The sequence below is a fragment of the Cricetulus griseus genome, chromosome 6 (assembly GCF_003668045.3).
Source record: "Cricetulus griseus strain 17A/GY chromosome 6, alternate assembly CriGri-PICRH-1.0, whole genome shotgun sequence".
Taxonomy (NCBI): Eukaryota; Metazoa; Chordata; class Mammalia; order Rodentia; family Cricetidae; genus Cricetulus; species Cricetulus griseus.
Window position 1 is genome coordinate 101,936,150 of NC_048599.1, and position 24,630 is coordinate 101,960,779.

The 24,630-nt window shown below is 39.4% G+C and overlaps 1 protein-coding gene across 1 annotated transcript in view; it reads left to right on the forward strand.

Annotated features, from left to right (window-relative positions):
- The first annotated feature begins 3,091 nt into the window (after positions 1-3,091).
- The window catches only part of Ola1 (Obg like ATPase 1), a 129,766-nt gene continuing 108,227 nt past the window's right edge, over positions 3,092-24,630 (forward strand). Inside the window, exons 1-4 of the mRNA XM_027420176.1 lie at positions 3,092-3,243; positions 4,584-4,684; positions 15,523-15,666; positions 18,277-18,404. Of these exons, the coding sequence (XP_027275977.1) occupies positions 4,584-4,684; positions 15,523-15,666; positions 18,277-18,404 (373 nt within the window). The 5' untranslated portion in view covers positions 3,092-3,243. The remainder of the gene's footprint in view (positions 3,244-4,583; positions 4,685-15,522; positions 15,667-18,276; positions 18,405-24,630) is intronic.

A 24,630-nucleotide genomic window follows, 5' to 3' on the forward strand; every position in this document is an offset into this window, starting at 1 on the left:
AACAGGGACACCCTGTCTGTCTTTAATGTGGTAAAGTGAAGAGGTGGAAGAACCTTTGAACAGTCAAATTTTTTTTTTTAATTAATCTTAGTTAGCCTGACAAACATGTTTCATGTTTGTTGCCTTCCCCTTTGTGCACATTAGCCAATCCCATCTGACTGTGAAGCCCACCTCTCATCACTGGGATGAGAGTGGTTAAGGACTATTCTAGAATAAAAGAATTTCCCATCGTTTGTGGGTTCCTTTGTGCAACAGGGACATGACTTTGTTTGTGGCAGGGTGAAGCCTAGTGGAAAGTAATTAGATCTCCAGAGATGCTGTCCTCAGTGAGATTAAGGTGTTCTTGTCAGAATTAGTTCTCCAGAGAAGTGTGTCACAAAAGAGAAAGATAGGAGATGGGTGTTCTAAATCTGTAATCCCAGTTACTCATGTTTCTCACCTGGTCATCAGTTGAGCTCAGGAATCTGACTCTAGTTTAGGCAAGAATCCTCATTCCAAAAGCTGGGGGTAAAATTCACTAAGCCCAATAGGTACTATACTTCACTTTGCGCAAACGGTTCCAGCAGTAGCTCTTAGATTCAAAGTCACATTAGTTTTAACTGTTACCATTGCTTATTTCATGGACTCTTCTTCCATTGTGTAAAATAGCTGATTCTCACTCGGCTATTCTCTCAAAATTACCTGCTTTATGACAGGGAGGTCACACACACAGGGATGTTATGATTGTGATTTGTAGGACTCCCATTGACCTGGCTGCTTCAGTTGGGCCCTTAGGAAAACTATCAAAGTTAGGCAAATTAGGTATTTCCCGTGAATAAAAGTTGACTTCCTGACCCTTCACTGTAAGTTGGAAATGGAGTCCAGTTACTACAGTGGTTTTCAACCTTCCTAATGCTCCAACCCTTCAATACAGTTCCTCATGTTGTGGTGACCCCTAAACATAAAATCATTTCATTACTACTTCATAATGGCATTTTTCTACAGTTATGAATAGTGATATAAATATCTGATATGCAGGCTATCTGCTATTTGACACCTGTGAAAGGGTCATTCGATCCTCAAATGGTTGAGACCCTCAGGTTGAGAACCACTGTGTATTAACTGTTAATAGCAGCAACTGGCCACTCAGGAAACTGCCAGAATCTATTTGTCTATTTGTATGACTTGCTTTGTCAAGGCACTTTAAACTCAGTCAAAAGGACTGGAGGAAAGATACAGCTACACAGAGTACGATAACTGACTCAAGGACTTGAGTGAATTTAAGGGAATGAGTAGACTTGAGATGGGTGAATTAGCTAGATTTGGCCAAAAGACAGTGATAAGTTGAAGTTGATTCCACTACTCCACACTGGGGGAAATTTTCAGTTGGTATTGGAGTGTCTGGTTTCAGGGAGTGAGGGCTATTTGGGATTCATGAGTTTTTTTTTTTTTTTTTTTTTTTTTTGTGTGTGTGTGTGTATGTGTGTCTGTTTTCATAAGCAACACTGTAAACCCAGCTATCGAATTTCAATACTAAAGAGCAATAAAGTATTATTGAGGAATTATTTTGTGCTGTTCTTGTGAGTTACACTGATAGTGGCTACAATGTGTACTGACATCTATATTACAAATACTTGATTTGGTGACTAGTATTGAGTGTATAGTGTATTAGTAACTGTATAAAGTGAGGACATGACCCCAGTTAATGACCTTTAAGCAATAATAAAACTAAAGACAAGTTGTCTGTGTCTTTAACATTTTTTTTAAAAGCGCTAATACTTTCCTCAGATCACTTTCATAGGGTGACAGAAAAATCTTACTGCAATTTCATTATCAGCAGTGGCTCAGTTGCTGCTTACAGTAAAGTCACTATTCAAGAGGATTCTGAGGAAGAGAACTGTTTTAGACCCTGAGATTGCTCAGTGTGGAAAGATGCTTGCTGCCAGGCCTGGAGATCTGAGTGTGATCCCCAGAACTGGCAAAGTGGAAGCAGAACTGATTTCAAGTTGTGCTTTGAATTCCTGTGGCAAGCACACGTACAACAGATAATAAACATAATTAAAAAAAAAAAACAACAGATTTTGCAGTGGTCAGGGTTTGGAAGATGTCTTTCTTTTTTTTTTTTTTAAAGATTTTATTTATTATGTATACACATTCTGCTTCCATGTATATCTGCACATCAGAAGAGGGCACCAGATCTCATAACGGATGGTTGTGAGCCACCATGTGGTTGCTGGGAATTGAACTCAGGACCTCTGGAAGAGCAGTCAGTGCTCTTAGCCTCTGAGCCATCTCGCCAGCCCAAAAGATGTCTTTTGTCACTAGTTTGTGTGACTTTATCAATTAGCCTTTCTAATACTATTCTGTCATCTGCAAATTAGAGGTAGCAACCAATTCACATCCTTTCCTTTATTTAGAGCTGGTATGCTTGAAAAAATTATCCTTTTTGGACATTCACTGCAATAAATAGTTGAAGGTCACTGAAGAAAACTTAATAAAAATACTTTTTCCAGGGGAGTTCATCGTGTAATCAGCAGGAGTGGAGACTTTATACATCTTATTTTATCCTCGTAATCCCTTCGTCAGATGGATCGCAACAGTCTCATTTTATAATCAGGAGGAAAACATGTTTTCCAAATTCCAAAGGCCTCCGTTCTTAACTACCTTGAGAAAAGGGAACGTGACTGTGGCCGTGGGAAAGGATATGGCGATTCTTTAAGTGTTTTCTATACTTCTGCTAGCGGTTCCTTGGATGCTAAGTTTTTCTTGGTCCATTTTTCCTTGAAGAAAAGTTTAACGACCTCTCACCGTCAGCCGGTCTGAAAGAAGTTATCGGAAACGAGAGTCGGGCGGCGCCGTGCAGGTGGCGGAGGGCGGATCTCGGTTCAGTCGCTCAGGCCAAGGGGAAGCCGAGGTGGTGCGGACGAAGGAGCCGGAGCAGCAGGGCGGAAGGAAACACGGAAGCCTTGCTGAAGCCCACGTGTCGAGACGCGGAAAGCCTGGCGCAACGGCTAAGTGCCCGCCCCCTCGCAGGCCCCGCCCATCCGGGACTCCGCACCCGGACCAATGGGCGTGGCCCATGTGGGGGCGTGGCCTGCGCACAGGTGCCGCCCCGGCCCGCCCGTTCCGTCGCTTTTGCCGTCGTACGTGCGGCTCGGCGGAGGGCCGGGCCTGCGCTCTCTCCGCCTTCCTACCCACCTCCGGCTGCCGGCTACACGGGTATTTGCAGCCCGGTACCCCGTGCGATCATCAGCCCTTTGCACGGTGAGTCCCTAGGGAACACACGGACGCCCAGGCCAGGGGCTTGGAGGCTAGCACCAGGCCGGAGCCGGGCTGCCGGGATGGACTGAAGGCAGCGGACAGCATGGGGCGTGTGGATGAATGAGGCGCCCTCGGACTAGGCCGCGCGGCCACGAGATCAGCCCTCGCCGCAGTCTGGGGAGAGCCTTGCCTGGGCGGGACGCCAGTGCGGGGTCAGGAGGGGAAGGTGGTGTGCCGGGATCCTGCTCAGCTGGGCCGCGGGCCACCCCCTGTAGGCCACAGGACTGGACCGACCCTCCCCATGTAGCTGTTCATTGGAGGCCTGCAGTTGGGCCCGGAACAGGTGTCAAGACCCTAAGGGAGATCTTTGGTCTCCCGATCTGAGTTTACTGGTTGGAAAATCACTTCAGGAGTGGGGGGGAGGCCTGCGTGACTCGAGGAGGTAACAAGCCAGCCAGTAGACAGGGACAGTTTTTTTAGTTTGCAGCTTCTGAGACCCGAGATTGCCATTCTCGTCGACTCCTATTGCAGTGTTAAAGTGGGATCCAGTTTTGCACAGAGAAATCTTGGAGCCAGAAGGAGCATGCAAAGACAGAAAGTTTGGACTTGTCAATCAAAGGGCTAAAAATATTTTAAATGGGGCTGTATAGCCTATTGGTAGAGCCCTTGCTTTTTAGCATACCTGAAGCTCTGGGTTGGAATTTAGAAGGAGGTGAGAGCCTGAGAATTACCCAGTGTGTGTAGAGTGTGGGTTTTGAAGATGTTCATAATTAGCTATACCTACAGTGTCAAAGGTGGAAAAGTCTGGGTTAGGAGGACCTCCAGGCCTAGCCGTGGCTATTGTGGAGAAAGGTGAAAGGGCACGTCCTACCTAGGTGATGGAGGAATGATTGGTGAGAGGTGACTTGGTTGCTAGTGTTTCCAGAATGGTTTTTCATTGACTCGTGTCCATGCCCCTGCTTCCAAATACTCTCCTTGATATATAATATGACAAGTTAAGAATGTGGTTGTCAGCAGCCAGGATGGAAGCTTGGAACTAAGTTTTACATTTATCTTTGACTCCTGCTGCCAGAGCCTTTCTGGGACTACTCAGAAGTGACTCTTTCAGAAGTGACTCTTTCACAAACATTAGAATCTGGTATGTTCACAGAAACCCTTCCCCTTTTGTTGAAAACAGAATGGATTTTGCTCTTATTTTAGTTGTGGATTGATATATACAGTTTGTTTTATTTTCTATTACGCAGTATTAGGATTATTTTCTATTTCCCACTGATATATTCTATATAGAGGAATGTGTTTTGTTTGTAGAGGTCCACTTTAAGAACTTTATTTTGACATTTTAGATGCCTCCAAAAAAGGGAGGAGATGGAATTAAACCACCCCCAATCATTGGAAGATTTGGAACTTCTCTGAAAATTGGTATTGTAGGATTGCCAAATGTTGGGTAAGTAAAAATTGGGACTTTTTGTGTTTTTATTTTATAAACTTTTGGGTCCTGTTGTAGAAATAGAAACTCACAAGGCATTAAAAATTGTAATGGAAAAAAAAGTCTAGAATATTATTGTTATAAAACTAGGCTTTAACTTACACGTGCTTTGATTATTTAATTTTAGGGTTCTTTTTGCACACATTGAAACGAGTTATGTATATTGCTTTGCTAACCTTGGAGGAAGAAGCAAGGAGAGTTAAAACATCAAGAGGCAAATCCACTACTTTTTTTTTTTTTTAATGTTGGGAGAAGCATAGTATTGCATTTGCTGGGAATTGTATCTCCTACCTAGACTGCTACCAAGAACCTCATAGCAGAATAATTTAGGAAATAGTTTTAAAGTTTTTTAATAAAGCTGTTGAGAGAAGGAATGTCTAGGGGGTGAATTTTTACCGGAAAAAGAGGTGAGTACTTTGCATATATGATTGGAAGGCGGGTAAAGAGTTACTGTTCCTGGCATGTTTAAAGGCTGAGACAAGGAGTCTACAGAGCAAGCTGGCTAGCCAGTCTAGCCAAAATGGTGAGCCCCGGGTTCAGCAGCAGACCCTGCCTCGGTAAGGTGGCAAGCACTCAGGAAGACACTTGATGTCAGCATCAGGCTGCCTTATACACACCTGCACTCGAGTCTACACATATTTGAATATGCAAATACATGCCACACACATGCGTACACAAAAACTTTTTTTTTTTTTAAATTTAAACTTAGGAATTATGAGAACAAACTACTGAATTTTGTCATGTTTTCAAAATTAAAGGTAACCATATATACCATATATTTGTACATAAGGCAGTTATAGAAGATGTGTATGGGGTTTATCATATAGTTCTCTGCACATGTAACTTAAATGTTCAGTGTCTGCTCTTTGATATTTAAACTGTCTTAGCCAGGCATGGTGATTCACATCTTCATTCTAGCACTTAAGAGGCTAATGCAAAAGCATTACTATGAGATTGAGGCCAGTCTGGGCCATAGAGAGATCTTGTCTCAAAAACAAGAAACATTCACACATATTAAAAGTGATTAGGGTAAACCAGGCGGTGGTGGTGCTTGCCTTTAATCCCAGCACCCAGGAGGCAGAGGCAGGCGGATCTCCTAGTTGGACGTCAGCCTAGTTTACAGAGTGAGTTCCAGGACAGCCAAAGCTACACAGAGAGACCCTGTCTCAAAACAAAACAAAACAAAAAAGTGATTAGAGTAATAAGCACATTGTGGATTTGTGAAGATCACTAGGCATTTGGGGATGTGCTCTAGGTCTTTAGATTGGTGACATGTAGAACAGCTGTGTTCTCTCTGCTCCTTGGAGCTCCTGTTAAGAGTCCTCAGTGAATGGCTCACAGTACGCTCAGGTACCCCAGTTCTTAGATTCTTGTAATGTAAAACATGAGCAAATATGGTTGTCCCAATTTTGGTCTCTTGCAGAGCAGGTTATATTCTGAAGGGGTTTCCTGCTGTGCTAAAGTCTACTTGTAAAGTAATAATAAAGAGTGGAAATATAGCAAAACAAGTAATCAAGCTAGGTACTGTAGGGTACTGTCAATACATTTGAAAGCAAAATAGGATTATAATGTTTGCAGTGAGTATTTCAGCACCAATAAGAAAGGTTTTAGATATTGGCATTCAACTCTTTGCAATCACTGTAGTCAGAGCATCTTGACTTTAAATAGGACTAATTGAAAATTGCAATCTTAAGATTTTTTTTTTTTTTTTTTTTTTTTTGGTTTTTCGAGACAGGGTTTCTCTGTGTAGCTTTGGAGCCTATCCTGGCACTCGCTCTGGAGACCAGGCTGGCCTCGAACTCACAGAGATCCACCTGCCTCTGCCTCCCGAGTGCTGGGATTAAAGGAGTTCGCCACCAACGCCTGGCCAATCTTAAGATCTTAAGTGTTTTTTATGTAAGTTTTTTTGGGGGAAATAGAGTATAATCATAATATATGAGAAAATAAACTAAAAGATTTTATTATTCAGTGTAATTTATACTTTCAACTTCAAAATAGCCTTTGTTTTCAATTTTTTTGAGGTATGTTTTACATACAGTAAAATTTTACTTAAAAATATTGGAATTACATTTTTATTTTTTTTGTTTGTGGGTGAGGACACAAATATTGGAAATTAAGAAACAACTTGTAGGAGTTGGTTCTTCCACCACATAAGTTCAGGGGGTTGAATTTAGGTAATCAGGATTGGTGGTTGGCACCTTTACCTGCTGAGCCATCTTGCTGGCTTGAATTTACTCAGTTTTGATAGGGAGGTCCTGAAGATTTAATTTAACTCAGGTCTTACGTGAAAATTCATTTTTTTTATTATTTGAATTAGAAACAAGATATTTTACATGTCAATCCCAGTTCCCTCTCCCTCCCCAATTCATTTGTTTTTAAGCGATAGTTTATTCAATTTTGGCATTTGTGCTTGCTTGTAAAATTCCTTTTTATAGAATGATCTTCCCACTAAGCAGTATCAGGTAGGATTCACTGTATGGAACACATATCTTGACTATTTTAAGCAATTGAAGGAGAGAACAGCCAGACTTCAGGAGGATAAGAACTTGGGTGATACAGGCAGGTCCACATGGGACTACTCTTAGCATCATCTACATGCCATCTACATGAACTTGACCTGGATGATTTTTATTTCTTTTCTTCTTCTTTCCTTTTTTGAGACAGGATTTCTCTGTGTCGCCCTGGTTGTCCTGGAACTTGATCGTAAGCCAGGCTGGACTTGAACTCACAGAGATCCACTTGCCTCTGCCTCTGAAGTGCTGGGATCAAAGGCATGTGCTACCACACCCGACCAGGGTAGTTTAGTTTAGGATGGTCTGCTAGTGGAAATAAGGGCATTCCATGTAGAAACAGTTTTGGTTAAGGTTACTGCTGCAGTGATAAAACATCATTATCAAAAGTGACGTGGGGAGGGAAGGGTTTATTTGGCTTACACATTCTGAATCACAGTCCATTGATAGAAACTAAGGCAGGGACTCAAACCAGGTAGGAACCTGGAGGCAGAAAGTGATGCAGAGATCATGCAGGAGTAGTGCCTACTGGCTTGCTCTCCATGGCTTGTTCAGCCTGCTTTCTTATAGAACCCAGGACCATCTGGCCAGGGGTACCCCCACCCATAATGAGGTGGCCCTCCTCCATAAGAAAATGCCTTGCAGGCTTGCTTATAATTGATATTATAGAGGCCCTTTCTCAATTGAGGTCCTCTTAGATAACTCCAGCTCATGTCAAGTTGGCATAAAACTGTGCAGCACAAAAACTACATAAAGAATCTCTTGATATTTAGAGAGTTAGTTAAGAATGTTTGCTTTTAGTATATATCTGTAAAGCTAATTGCTAGAAACTAAGAGGTTATATTTATAGATGCTGATTTTTTGTTTGTTTGCTTGTTAGTTTTTGTGTTCATGACAGGGTCTCACTATGCAGCTCTGGCTGTCCTGGAACTCACTATGTAGACCATGTTGGTCTTGAATTCACAGAGATCCTTCTGCCTCTGTCTCCCTAGTTGCTGCCACACTGAGCCCAGCTGATTTTTGTAACAAGGTCTCATTCTGTAGCCCATGCTGATCTAGAATTTACTGTGTAGCCCAGGCTTTCCTTGAGTTCCCAGGAATCTTCCTGCCTGAGCCTACTGAATGCTGGAGCTACAGGAATAAATCCCTTTGCCCAGAAAGCTAATCTGACATTTATTGAACATTTAGTATGTGCAAGTCTCTGTTCTGAGTGTTTTATACATACTGTTTAATTGAATTAGCTGTTTGCCATCTCCGAGAAGACTTTCAATCCCATAGAGGAAGAAATTGTGATGTTCCTGTTTATTGACATAGTTCTAGTGCCTAGATTGGTGTTAGTAACATAGTGAACACCCAATAATTATTTGTGGAAGGTAGTAATTATTTGTGAATAGGGTAATTTCCCCCCTTTGATAGCTGTATGTAGGCTTAGTGATAAAGAGACATGTTTTAATGCTGCTTTTAATGAAGAAGAAAGAGATGATGCTAAGAGTACGGACATTTAGTTTCTAGTTCCGTCTCACTGTTTCTTCCCTCAGGGTGCTTTGTAAATGGCCTCTTGTTAGACCAGTATATTATTGTGAGGCTTAGAAGCACTTGGGAAACTACTCAGTGTTCTAGATTTGTATCAGGGATAGCTCTTCTTGCATGGCATTAGATTGAGTTATGGATGTAGAATATTCCAGATAACCTTGGCTTAACGAGTTTATTGTGTAAAGGTGTATTGCAGTCAAGGTTGGTTGCTTCTGTCATAGTGGACCTTCTTTCTGTAGGGAGCCCAGGTTCTTTTTGGCTTATAGCTCAGCAGTCCCTAGGATTGTGGCTCCAGACAGCTGGTTACCCAAGGTTTCAAAGGACCAAATAATTTAGCAGCATTTTTCTTTAAATTGCAGTAGCATATTTCGATATCTTGCCTTTGCCAGATGTAGTCAAGAGTTTAGTTGCAAAGAATGTTAGGAAATGTAGTTCATATTTTAACACACACACACACACACACACACACACACACACACACACACACACACACACACACTGTGAGAGTGGAATTTAGGACACATGTTGTATCCTTTGCTCAAGCACTCCAGAGCTACCCCAGGAAAGTAATTCCTTTGCTTGGTTGATGTTTCAGGGAATTGTTCTTTAGTATACCTACAGCTTTCCCCTTCTAGCTGGTTCCCTTCTTTCTTTCTTTTTTAGATTAAAAAAAAAAATAGCCTGGCGTTGGTGGTGCATGCCTTTAATCCCAGCACTCGGGAGGCAGAGGCAAACGGATCTCTGTGAGTTCGAGGCCAGCCTGGTCTCCAGAGTGAGTGCCAGGATAGGCTCCAAAGCTACACAGAGAAACCCTGTCTCGAAAAACCAAAAAAAAAAAAAAAAAAAAAAGTGTGTATGCATGTGGCTGGAAGCAAACAGGTTCCCTTTGTACTGGAATTACAGGTGATTGTGAGACTTCCTAATGGGTGTTGAAGACCAAACTCAGGTCCTTGCAAGAGTAGAGCCATATTGTGCTCTTAACTGGTAAGCCATCCCTTTAGTCCCCATTCTTGATTTTGTAAAGGAACTCTGAGGAAGGTATTTATAGACTGCAAATATGGATGGATGATCACAGTATTTTCATTTAAAAGAACTGACACAGTTAAGAATGATTCCACCAAGCCTGATGACCTGTATTCAAGCCCCTGGACCCACATGGTGGAAGAACCGACTCCCACAAGTTGGCACATATTTTAAATGTATATATATATGTATTTAACTATATACATGAAACTTAATATATATGTGCAATTTTAAATACTTTATATATTGTGCTAGAGATTCAGTGATAGTTGCTTTATTTATTTTATTTGTTTGTTTTTTGAGACAGGGTCTTACTATGTAGACAAGACTGGCCTTGAACTCATAGAGATAAAGTTCTGAGTGCTGGAGTTAAATGTATGAGCCACTATACCCAGCTTGCCTTTTTTTATGAATTTTAATTCTTTGGTTTCAGTAGGTTTTTGCCTGTAAGAATATGGCATTTCAAAGGTAATTTCCCACTTCCCTATTCCTTCCTCTTGTATTCTTTGAAATGCTTTTATATTGAATTATTTTTTAAATTATTAGTATAGTTCTATTCAGTATTAGTGAAGCTTATTTTATTCCTTGGATTATAATCCATTACTACCTCTTAATTTTGCTGCTCAAATTGCTTCATCTTTGGCTGTTGGGAGCTCTTTCAAGTTGGCCCTAATATATATTTGATGTATTCTCATCAAGTGTGTGTGTGTGTGTGCAATTGGAAGCCAGAAGTAGATCTGGGGCAGGTGTCTGGCTTAGTTGATTTCTACTTTTCTTTTTGTTGAAAATAATTTTTTCCCATATAATATATTCTGATCCCAGTTTTCCCTCCTCATCTTCTCTCGAATCCTCCTTACCTCCCCACCCATCCAATTCCCTGCTTTCTCTCACTCTTTAGAGAACAGTCAAATAAAACAAACCAGAATAAAACAAACATAAAACAGCCAAAGAAAAGGCACATACACATATATGTGTGCGCGCGCACACACACACACACACACACACACCATCAAAGCAAAAACCAGAAACTATAATATATAAGCCAGATACCAGTAAGGTAAATGCCCACATAAAGCATTATGAGACAAAAATATCCAAAAATGCCATTGAGTTTGTTTTTTGTTGGCCTCTCTTAAGTGTGATTCCATTGGAGAAAACTTTTTGAGCAGTTGGCACTTGGAGATAGTTTCTGGGTTAGGGATGGCGGCTCATGTCTATTTCCCCTCAGCACTGGGACTCCATCTGGCTTGGGCCTGTGCAGGGCCTGTGCTTGCTTCCACAGTTTCTGTGAAGTCATGTGTGCATCTGTTTCCTTGGTGTCTTCCGTCCTCCTGGCTCTTAACATTTTTTCTTTTCTTTTGCATCGATCCTTAGTCTTGAGGTGAGGCATATGATGAAGATACTCCATTTAAGACTGAGTTCGAAGGACTGCCACGTGCACGTTGTCCTGTTGTGGGTCTCTCTATTTCCTCCCATCTACTGCAGGAGGAAGCTTCTCTGATGATGGATAAGCTAGACACTGATCTGAGTCCAGGTCAGGTGTGTGGCTCCTGGGGATCCCAGGTAGAAAGTATTTCTAGATAAAGGTAGCTGCCACAAAGGAACAGGAATGGGCCCAGCAGATCCACAGGAAAGAGGAAATCTGGGCCAGCTGCAAGGTTTAGAGGAGTTGTCAGACAAGAGGGTTTGTTTGAGAGGAGAGGCCCCTGCCAGCTGTCTCTACAGGGCTGGGATGAGACTGGAGAAACTGATGGAGAGCAGGAAGGGGAGTGTCTGCCTTAGTTTTCTAAACAAGTTCTTTCACTGAACCTGGAGCTCAACTCAGCTAGACTAGCTGGTCAGTAGCTCCATGGATCCATCCGTTACCACATCGTCTGCCCTGGGATTGCAGATGGGGGAAGCACTCCATTATTACATGGGTTCAGATATAAACTCAGGTCCAGTGAACTTTTGACCCAGCCCCTCACCTGTTTTTTTGGAATAAAGAAATATTTAAAAACATAAGGAGAAGATGACTTTTAGGCTCATTTTCTTTCTTTTCTGGGTCTTATGTCCAGGGAGCCCTGTTTCTTTTTATTCATGAATGGCATTAAGGGAATAATAATCTCATCTCTAGGTATGATCATTGTTTCTGGGTGTGTTATTGAATTTAGGCTCCTTTACCTAATAGTTATAAAATATATGTAGCTACACTGACTTGTGTACATACATATATATTGGCACTCATTTGTCTTTTGTATTTTTCTGCTGGGTGGATGCTTTTAACAGTTAAGTATCTAAATTCAAGAAAGTTTAGGACTGATAAGACAATTCAGCAGGTAAAGGCACCTGAGCCTGACCACCTAAGTTCAATACTTGGGACATACATGGTGGGAGGCATTGTTCTCCAACCTCTGCATGTATGTAGCGGCTCAAGTGCACCTCCACATATAGGCACACAAAGTAAATAAATGAAAAGTATAATTAAAGTTGAAAATAAAAGTATGAAAGGATATTCTGCTTTTATCTGTCTTAGGGTGTGCGGTATAAATGGTTAATTCATTGTACAGTGGGAATTTACATTAGTATTTCTATTTTTCTTTTACCTACTGGCATTTTACCAAGATTTTAGGTAAAATATCTATTCAGTTAGATTTTTTTAATATATTAAAATATATAATTTCCAAAGTAAAGTGTTTATGTCTTAAGTAGAGGACTATACAATAAGTTTATCCATTGTTTTCTAATTGTGTTTTTGTTTTGAGATAGTGTCTTGTTTGTAGCCTTAGCTGGCTTCAAACTCACTGTGTAGCTCAGGGTAGTTTGTGAATACCAATTTTGCCTCAGCCTCCTGAGTGTTAGGATGAGAGGCATGTACCACTAGGCAATGTTTCTTCAAGTCCCATTACTGCTGAAAGAGTCCTTTGTGCAAACCAATCCTTTTGTTTAGTTTTATTTTATGTGTCTGTGTGTGTACCACAAGTGTACCTTCTGCTCATTGTTCTCACAGAGGACAGAAGAGTGTGTTCCCTTGGTACTGGAGTTACACATGGTTGTGAGCCAATATGTGGGTACTGGGAATTGAACCCAGTTCCTTTGCAAGAGCAACAGGTGCCCATAACTCATGAGTCAACTCTTCCAGCCCTTCAAATTCATTCTTGTGTACATTTCCTATAATTTTGAGTCTTTCAGTGGTTTTAAGTTGTAATAATCACCTCACAAGATTTAAATGTGTATGTATGTATAAAATTTCATTTCACAAAAAGCAGTCTCTGTCTTAGGCCAAAATAACATCCTTTGCCTCCACAAGGTATTGGTTGAATAGATTTAAATAGATCAAAAATGTCTTAAGTTTGCTATTGAAGTCCATAGTAATAATCTTAGTTGTTTTCTAATTTCTCCTTATTTCATTTTGCTTTTTTTTTTAATTTTTATTTTTTATACCTATAGAACTGTTGGAAGATATGGTACAGCTTCTTCAGGCTTCACTGAAGTCTGCAGGAGTAATCTTCAGACATCTCTATTTCTTCCTTATTTCCTTTTTCATGCCTGTATAATTACTCACCTTCCTAAAATTTGAAACATATCTAAGATGAGATGGCCTATAAAAAATGGAGAATTGCCTTTCAAGTTTAGTTTGAATGTGTTAAATTTTGCCCCCTAACAACTAAGGGGCATTTCTTGTGTATGTTTTGGTATATGGCCTGAAGGATAAACTTTCCTTTTTTTCATGACACTGAGGATTGTTCTGCCACTGAGCATCCTTAATATGTGGACAATGAGAATTTATTTTTTGAGGTTTATTTACTATGTATTGATATTAAAATTACTTGATTTGTTACAACATGTATTTGGGCATTTTGATTCATGCTCAGATTGATGGACCTTTGGTTAGGTGGGTTTTGCCCTCTGATGGAGCCATACTTAGTACTGCTACAACCTGGAACCTCAGCACAGGGTGAGAGGGTCTCAGTAGGCAGTCTCCAAGAGGAAGCTGCAGTTGCTAGTGTTTGTACACAGTGGTCATTCTGTTGCACTTGGATCACCACTAAGAAAAGTTTTGCCATCCTATGGAGCCTGGTCTGTATGGGAACCAGCTTTGTCAAATGCCTTGTGAGCCTAGGGCCTTGATCTTTATTTATTATGGCTGTGTGGGTGTCAGTGGTACACATTCATTTAGGACTTCCTCTGCTCTCCACATACTAGGTTGTTATGAGTACCACTATAAATCCTACAGCAGTCACCATTAGTTTGCGGTTTGTTAGCTGAGCATGAATCTACTGCATGTTTCTAAAAACCTGCCTTTATACCATGTATCTGGATATATTTAAAACATGGGGTTGTATACTGGTGAATCTTGAAGAGGTCTGGTAATGCCCACTTTTACCCTCTGTGATGCAGGTATTCAAAAGTCACTAATTGATTGGACTAGTGGTTTTCCATCCAGCAATGATTTATATGCCTGTTGTAGCAGTGAAAGGTGTAGTCTCAATGTGATGTAAGTGTAGTATTTAAAGACTGATAGGGACAGTTCAATATCTTGTTAAAACATATTTCTCACTAGTAGCACTAATGTTAGCCTTGTTACTTTTTGTTCATCACATTTTTATAGGGTGCTCAAAATTAAATAAAAAAGGTCTGGTTCTTTGATTTAAAAGTTTAATCAGATGTGCTGTGGTTAAATTTGATCCCCCCCCCCCCCGATGAATATAAGCTAATTAGACCTCATCTTAGAGATAGTTATACCTTAAAATTTTGGGGGGGAAGGGGAAAATAATCATTTTTAATTTCACCCTAGTAGCACAACTATTATACTTTTTGAGTATTCTTTGTTATCAGATTTACTCCATATGCAAACATTTTTACATAATTACATCTAACCAGAGTTTGTAAATGCTGGCCTTACAATTACCAACTAATCCTTAGCCACTTCCTCAATTCTTCGGGTAAAAACCAAAAGACACTGTATAACAATAATTCTCACTTTTAATTACTTGTGCCCTTGGTCTGGCTCAAGGGAGTGTTGTTGTAGTGAGGTCTCTGCCATCTCTTGCTCATGGGAGTTTGGACAATCGTCCAAGCTGGTCAGTGAGTCCTTAAATGTCTCACTTTGTTTCAGATTTTACTGTGCTTGCATATTACTGTGGGTTGGCATCGTCCTCTGGGCACATATCACTTGGAAAATTAGTGGCTAGTATATTCCATGTGAATGCACTTTTTATGTTGATTTAAATCACATAGCATAAAATTTACATTTTTACTTTCATAAATCATAGTTTGAGGCTTACCGGTAATCCTTTTATAGTAACAGAAGTTTAGTGTGAGCTCTGACCTCCCCTTTTTTCACAAATAGCAGCCACTCCTCATTTTAGAATGCTTTGGGAACAGTTGTGCTAGCTTTCCAGTATGTCATGTTACAGAAGGTTATGTTAGATATGGGTGAAATGATACTGGCGATACTGGCACTATGGGGTACCTTATGAGAAGAATATGTTTTCTGACAGTCTATGAAACTCCAGCTATCTTATGTAACAAAGGTTCTTTGGGAACATTCTTTTCAAATTCCAATGGACTGAAATAGGGAATATAACCTAATTATAAAATTATATATCAAATTAGGTATTTTGTTAGTAAAAATGTTTCTTCCCCCTTCCCAGGTTTGTCCTTATAAACACTGATCTCTGAAATTAGTACCAGATGCGTTTTTCTTAGCAGTTTAAGAATTGACTGAAAGTCTTTCCTTTATTTTAGGAAGTCCACCTTCTTCAATGTATTAACCAATAGTCAAGCTTCTGCAGAGAACTTCCCATTCTGCACTATTGACCCTAATGAGAGTAGAGTGCCTGTGCCAGATGAGAGGTTTGACTTCCTTTGTCAGTATCACAAGCCAGCAAGGTAAGAAATACATTATGCCTTTGTTTATTTGCGCTTAGATGGGGGTAAATATGTGTTTGATATGTTCATAATCAAGTTTCTTTCAAAATTAATGTAGCATTACTTTGGATGATTGTAAAAGCAATGTAGAATAGAAAATGGAAGAAGGAAGGATTTTCTATGTTAATGCAGTTATTTTCTTCTGAGATTGTGAAGTAGAGGGGAAAATTAGCTTATGTTATATATCTCATGTAGTAGTATAAGGATATGCATGTATTATGCATAGGAAAAGGTGTATAATGAATGACATAAAATTTATTGATGGTTATTTCTGGGTAGTGGAATTTTTAGTAATTTTTGTTAGTTTGTTTTTGTGTGTTTATTAACACAAGGTTAACTAGGTAGCCCAGGCTGGCCTTAAACCCGTAGTCTTTTTTTCCTCAGCCTGGGATTACTGACATATAACTCTACAAGCTGGTTAAGGTGATTTTTTTTGCTGTGTAGTTGTTCCTTGGTACTCATGAATGGGAGATTGATTCTTAGGCCTTAGGAATATCAAAAGTTGCTCACCTAAAATGCTGTAATCATTTCATTCATATAACCTTTGCATATCATCTCTGTTATTTATACAGTGAATTTAAATGTTGTGCACTGTATTGTTTAGGGAATAATGACAAGAAAAAAATCTGCATGCTCATTACAGGTGTGCTTCCTTTCTTGTGAATATTTTTTGACCTGTGATTGGTTAAATGTGAGCTTGTACAACCTGTGATACATAATACTGTTTTTGTTTTGTTTTTATGGCAGGGTCTCACTGTGCAGCTTTGGCTAGCCTAGAACTCATTATGTAGATAGACCAGGTTGACCTCAAATTTACAGAGATCTGCCTGCCTCTGCCTCCTGGTTTCTGAGATTACAGGCATGGGCCACCACACCTGGATCTAACTGTATTCTTAGTTCTGCTGTCATGTTTTCATACAAATTGTAATTTTTTTGCTTGTTTGTTTTTGGTTTTGGTTTTTCGAGACAGGTTTTCTCTGTGTAGCTTTGGAGCCTATCTTGGCACTTGCTCTGGAGATCAACCAGGCTGGCCTCAAACTCACAGAGATCTGCCTGCCTCTGCCTCCCGAGTGCTGGGATTAAAGGCGTGCACCACCAACGCCTGGCACAAATTGTATTTTTGACCTTATAAACTTCAGAAGACAGGCTTCCTTTCAGTCTCCTTATTTCCATAAGAACCTTTAATTGATTGTTTTTAGTAAAGGAAAACATGGAAATTTTTGAGGAATTCATTCCCTTACTACCTAAAACTTCAACAGATTTGAAATTCAAAAGACTTCTTGTGTCTTTATCTATTTGAAATTTTCAGCAGCATCACATGACCATACAGTGGCAGCTGGACCTCTACAAGGACTGCCTATTGGCAGGAGCACAGCCTCACAATAGCCAGGGCCCAAACAGGAGGGGCTGCAAATTAGTAACCGATGGAGTTAAGAGAGTGATGATAAAGAAGGATTCAACAAAGGAGCAAATATATTGAGCATCACAGGAGTATCACATCAATGTTAGAAAAAAAGAGAAGGGCAAATACAAATAAGAAGAAAGCCAGTGTTAGCTCTGCAGTGCTGGGCAGGATTAAAGAGAGCTGGTGGCCTATAATATACATTCAGATATATTAATACTCTAGAAAAATTCATATCCTCTGCTTGAGTGTGCACATTGAGAATAGAGTAAGGACAGGGACCATCACTCCTCACACTATAGCTGCTTTCTGTCTCAATGACCTACACTGTGTTGTCTCATTTTCTCATTAATAAGGTTTCATTTGGTCTAACTAAAGATAAAATACACACCTAAAGAAAAATAACTTCGTAGGTTAAACACACATTGAAACTATCATTTCTGTTATCTATTTTTAATACCATGTGCATATATAGTATATTTAGTTTTTATTATTACTGAGAATTCAGTTTTCTTTTTAGCTTTTCACTCAATATTACATTCATTCACAAAATAGTTTCATTCACTATTTTGAAGTGCTGATAAATACGAGGTTTCTGTTTCCAACCCTAGATTCTGTGGAATCTCAAGAGTATCTAGCTGCCTATGTGATTTTGGTACTTGGTATGCTCACAGAATTTTTAGTGTTACTACTTGTTGGAGTTTGAATTGCAGAGATAATAATAGTTGCGCCCTCATCTTCCTAGGTAAGAAAGTCTTCATGTGGGCTGTGGAGATGGCTCAGTGGGTAAGATGCTTGCCATACAGTCATGAACACAAGATGGCTCAGTAGGTGAAGGAGGCTACCATCAAGAATGATGACGTAAATTTGATTCCTAGGACCCACATGATGGAAGGAAAGGACTGACTCTTGCAGTTTGTCCTCTGACCTCCACAAATGAGCTGTGGCACATCTACACACATGTACATATACATGCACAAAATAACAATGTAATAAAAAACAAAAAGAAAAAAGTCACAGTTTATTTATTTGGGGAGCTACTAGTTTATCAAGTTATTATGTGTTTTCCAAACTTTGTTCCAAGAAGCAAGTAGTTAATTTATGTGAAATGTTTGGAGAATTCAGTTGGTTGATAAGCAGGTTCTTTATAATTATCTTTTGTATTTCAGCAAGATTCCTGCTTTCCTAAATGTAGTGGATATTGCTGGCCTTGTGAAAGGAGCTCACAATGGGCAGGGCTTGGGGAATGCCTTTTTATCTCATATTAGTGCCTGTGATGGGATTTTTCATCTAACACGTAAGTACAATTGTTTGTTTATTAATTAAGACTAATGTATGTGTGTGTGTTTTACATATAGAAATAGAAATGAGTGGTTTATAGATGAAAGTGGTTTGCTTTGTAAGATGAATCATGAATTAGTTTATTGATTTCTAACCTTAAATGTTCCTAGCATTTCCCCATGAGACCATTACATAGCAGATGTATTCCACGACATTAAAGTCCAGTTAAATGTTATTCCTTGTTCTGGATTAGAGACCTGAGGTGTGTTTCTGTCTGAACTGACTTGGTGATTATAAAAGCATTTAGATTTTTTTTTAATTGTGCTGGGTTGAGCCAAGAACTGTGAGCAGACCTTACTTTTTCTTATGTTGTGGGACTCTGCTGCACTCTGCTTTCCCACATGCTGAGAAGGCAGAATTGGTAGAGGAGGGGCTTCTGTTTCAAAGGAGGGAAGGGAGGGTACCCAGTGTATTTGTTAGAGATACAAAGAGTAAGAAGGAAGTCTAGATCGTGTCCATTGTTGCTAATGGAAAGGACACGAGGAAGACCAAGATTGGAGGATTATCAATTGACAGGAATCTGAGAGGAAAAATAGTGAAATTTGAAGCATCTAACCTTCAAACAGTAGAACATATAGGCCATTGCTGTGCCTAATTCTACTATTAGCATGAAACGTGGAAGGCCCCCATCATCATTGCATCATTGTGTTCCTAAACATGGATACTAGTCAGTCATTAAACTTAAGGCACAGACTGATGACTTGTTTTAACTTCAGCACAGTGGCTGTGCCTTAGTTTACTGCTATTCCAGCCAACAATCACAACTCTACAGTTACCAGCCTGCTTTTCTAGTAGCCTAGTGGGAATTCTGTTCCCACATGCGCTGTCTATGTCACTGCCACCAAAGGTAGCTTTAACTAAATCTCTATTGTTCTGTTATGAATAAGACTCAAGGTTCAAAGGCTGGGGTGAACACCTGCTAGATCAGAGAGCCTGAGTAGCAACAAGCTAACCCTTCTTGCTGGCATCTCCCATAGACCTGTGCTTCTGCTTTGCCAAAATAGAAAACCTGTGCCACTCCAAACTACTACTACTATTTCCTATGTCTCTATCTCTCCAGATGCCCTCTGATACTCTGATAACTTTCTGTCAACTAGTTGCTAATGCTGCCTCCTGACCCAGGTTAATTTTAATTAACACAAATGCAAGCTCAGGGTTCACAGTGTGATCAATATCCCCCAATGGATGACTGATCTTGGAGGAAAACTGAGGAATAGTGTCCAAATTGTTAGGTTACATTTAACATTTCACTTTAGTAGTGGCACAGGTTCAGTTGAGACATTGAAGACAGCTTCCTACAAACCTGAATAAACCTTGATACTCTGTTTCCATTCAGTGACAGTGCCAGTGCCAGCTCCATGGAACAAAACTTGAGAGATTTGGGCTGAATTACAATGTTTTATGTGTCTTTAAGTCCTGTCTAGTTATACTGTTTTGTTTTATGTCTGTTATGATAAATCTTTCCGCCAAAAGCTGCTCGAGCTCCACCGCCACATGTGCGCTTTACACCAGCCGCCTGCCCGAGTTAGGGCCCAAATTAATGCACTTGTATTAGGTACAATGTTGCTTGGCCAATGACTAGGATTCTCATCTGTTAGCTCAGTCTTAATTATCATAAATCTATATATTTTATAAGACTTATCTTATTGGTCGCCTTATTGGTGTCCCTCCTTGTAGGTGGCTCACATCCTGCCACTGGAAGAGGCGAAGGGGAAAGGGGGGACACTTCCTGTTTCCTTTGCTTACATGAGTCTCCTTGCTATGTCACTTCCTGCCTGGATCACCACTTCTCTACTACATTTCCCAGAACCCGCTTTGACTCCTAGTCCTGTCTAACTTGCTGTTTCATTGTCCAAACAAGTACTTTATTCCATAATCAATAAGATGGAACATACACAGTACATTCCCCATCATATGTCACTTGTGTTACTGAATAAAACACATGCTGTTTAGGCTGGAGAGGTGGCTTGGAGGTTAGGAGTGTCACAGCCACCTTCACACATTAGACATTCATACATACAGACATGCATACATTAAAAAAAAAAAGAGCTTAAGTCAGAAGGTTGTGGTGTACACATTTAATCCTGACACTCTGGAGGATCTATAAGCAGAGGCAGGGAGATCTCTGTTAGTTTGAGGCCAGCCTGGTCTACAGAGAAAGTTCTAGGATAACCAGAGAAACCATGTTGAGGGGGGTGGGGACAAAAAACAACCCACATGAGATTTGATGATTCTATCAGGTAGAAAGTCAGTAAAAGAATTTTATGGGGGTTGGAGAGATGGCTCAGCACTTAAGAGCATTGTCTGTTCTTCCTGAGGAAGCCAGGTTTAAGTTCCAGCAACCACAACTGTCCATAACTCCAGTTTTAGGGGATCTGACACCCTCACACAGATATACATGCGGTGAAAGACCAAGGAACATAAAATAAAAATCAACTCTTTCCAGGAGCTGGTGTGTGCCTGTGAGTCCTCTGCTGGAGATGGTGCAGATGCAGATCTCTTGGGGCAGACTTGCTGGCCAGCTGCTCCAGCCAGTCTGAGCTTTAGTTTCCCTGGAGACCTTGTTTTAAAAAGTAAGGTGGAGAATGGTTGAGGAGGATGCCAGTGTCTGACTTTCACACACATTGGCCTTCACATAGGTCCCTCACACACTTGAACACTTACACACAAATGTGCACACATACCAACATACATACACAAACTTTTTTGTTTAAACTGTCCATTGTCTTTACCTGTGATCATTAAGGAAGACCCTAGGTTATTCCAAACTCTTAATAGGGGACTGGAGAGATGGCTTACTAGTTAAGAGTGTTTACTGATCTCCAGAGGACCCACAGACTCTACACCAGGTTACTTACAACCACCTGCAACTCCAGTTGCAGGAGATATGACACCTCTGGCCTCCAGTGGCTCCTTTGCACGTGTATATCCCCCCATACACATATGTACACATAATTAAAAATGAAGTAAATCTTAAAACAAAAACCTCTTATTAGGGATAGGGGTATAGCTTGGTGGAAGAGAATTTGCCTACCATATATAAAACTGTGTTTTGTCCCCAGCAGTGCCCTACCCCCAAAGGAAAGTTTCTGGTGTTTATAAAACACTAGAAATTTATATTCCAAAGAGTTATTTAGCAGATTAGACTGCTTTTGAAAATAAGTATCTATTATGCTTAATATGTATTACTTTTGTGGAAGATTTTATTGTTGGGAACATCTGTTTGTACCAGTTTGTTTATTTTTAAATCTTCTGAAGATAATTATTCAAAATGCCTCTGCAGGTTAGTTATTTACATGAACTGAGGCAGCTTTTTAAATAAAAATTTTAAAAAATTGCCAAAGCCTTATTCACATTGAAGCGAAACTACAAGTAATGTTCAGAGTAGTTTTTGAAGTAGATCCATAGATGTGACTGTTTAGAGGCTCACTGCTCTAGTACCAAGAAAAGTCATTTAAAGATACCATGAAAAGAAAAGAAGAAATATGGTCATGTTAGATTAACACATTTTAATTTGAGGATAAAATGGTTTGAATGAATACAGTGTGGTATTTGTGTGTGTTCATGTGTGTGTATGTGTGATTGTGGGGATGAAATCCTAGGCCTCTGCATGCTAGTACTACCACTGAGCCATACCCTGATACCCTCCACTAAGTATGTGTTTTAGAATCAAACTGAGTGTGACCATTGGCTCCCACTGATAGTTATAAAACCATGAAAGAGTAATCTGCATTTCTGAACCATAGTTTTCCATGTAAAATGACAATGGCAATGCTATACTACCAACATAACTATTTTGTAGTTGAAATATAAAAATATCTTATGTTAGCACGTATAAATTGTTGCTTATAATGCTGCTTTTTTGTGAATATAGGTTTTATTTTATATATTTTTTGAGATATAGTCTTATCATACAGTTCTGACTTGCCTTGAACTTGCTATGTAGACTGGGCTGGCCTTGAACTCACAGATATCTGCCTACCTCTGCCTCTTGAATGCTGGGATTAAAGTCATATGCCACTATGTCCATGTGTGAAGGTAGATTTTAAATGTCAATTATTTTCTCTTTTTTAATATTAAAAATTATGTTAACATACATACATTTGCTGTTTTAATCATTATTACATGTAAAGTTCAATGTATAAGTACTTTTCCCATAGTTGGATAGCCAGTGTCACCATCTAGTTTTAGAGACATAAGAAATATTGTTCACACTTATTATGCTTTCTTTTAGAGTTGTTAAAATGTGTGTTTTGTTCATATTGTATGTGTGTGCGCTATGTGCATGCCTGGTTCCCATGGAGGTCAGAAGAGGGCCGTAGATCTCCTGGAACTTGAGTTATCCATGGGTATAAGCTGCCATGTCAGTGCTGGGACTCATACCCAAGTTCTTTGCAAGAACAGCAGTGGTTTTAATTGCTGAGCATCTCTTCAGCCCCAAAGATTTTTTTATGTATATAAGTATTTGACCTGCATATGTGTATGTATCATGTTGTAGGTAGAGTTTCTCTGTGTCCTGGCAGTCGTTCCCAAATAACCATTCAGACATTTAATATTAATTATAAGTGCTCAGCTGATAGCTTAGGCTTGTTTTTAACTAGCTCCTATAACTTAAATTAACCCATTTCTATTAATCTATGTGCTGCCCCAAGACTCTTTTACCTTATCTGTGAACTTCCAAGATTGCTTCTTCTATGTCTGGCTCCCAACTTCTCAGACTCTGCCCTTCTTCCTAGCATTCTCTGTCCCGAAAATCCTGCCTATCCATCAGCCAATCAGCTTTTTATTAACAATGAGATCAACAGATATTTACAGTATACCAAAATTGTTCCACAGCATTTCCCCATTTTTGTTTAATTAAAAAGAAAGGTTTTAACTTTAACATAGTAAAATTATATACAGCAAAACAAACAGTTATCAAGTAAGAATTACAGTTACAGTATCCAGGTTTGTATTTGGCAAAATTAGAGAAAATACTTTATATCTGTTTTAGATAATATCTTTGTGAGTCTAAAGTTTTATACCTAATTTACTTTTTGTCATAACTAAGGAAAATTTTAACTATGTCTATCTATTCTTTAACTCAATTATTGAATCTATTTTAATCCAAAAAACAGCTATTAATCTCAAAATATTTTATGTTGGTATGGATTTTGGTTTATTGATACAAATTTAAAGTTAATTTTCTTAGATAGTATATATGTTTCTACTCTTGTTTGGGGTATTATGCTTATGTGACCCATTTTAAAAATAATGAATAATTAAGAAATACAGGTAGAAATATAGGTAGTTATAAGAAATATAGGTTACTGAACAGCTTCTTATTTATTATGTGTAACTTCAAAAAATTTCAGATGTTGTTGCTAATGTATATTCTTTTTGTTTTTCGAGAAGGTTTCTTGGTGTATCCCTGGCTTTCCTGGAACTCTTTCTGTAGACCAGGCTGGCCTCAGACTCAGATCCACCTGCCTCTGCCTCCTGAGAGCTGGGAGTAAAGGCATGCACCACCACCGCCTGGCTACTAATGATTATCCTTATCACAGCTGTCTTCTTTGTACATCTCTGGTATTTCTCGAAGAGGTAGATTTAGCAGAAGGATTAGTAAGTGAGAGATGTATAATATACATTTAAAAATTCTCTTAGATATATCCTGGCTCCTTTTCCATCCCCAGGAGAGTTTTAATTTTCTTTTTCTTTTTTTTTTTTTAAAGATTTTATTTGTTATGTATACAACATTCTGCTTCCATGTATATCTGCACACCAGAAGAAGGCACCAGATCTCATAACGAGATGGTTGTGAGCCACCATGTGGTTGCTGGGAATTGAACCTGGGTCCTCTGGAAGAACAGTCAATGCTCTTAACCTCTGAGCCATCTCTCCAGCCCGGAGTTTTAATTTTCTAACGATAATTTTTGAAAAATAAAAAGGTTTAAAATATATGATAGTGAGATATGCATTGATAAATATTATTCTTGTTTGCTTTATGAATTTTTTTATTTAACTTTTATACTGAATGGTACTTACTAGTTTCCTGGCTTTTTGTTGTTGTTAAACATTTTTTAAAATGATTTACTTATTATTTTTTGTGCATTGCTGTTTTGCTTGCATGTATGTTTCTATGAGAATGACAGATCCCCTGGAACTGGAGTTACAGACAGTTGTGAGCTTCCATATGGGTGCTG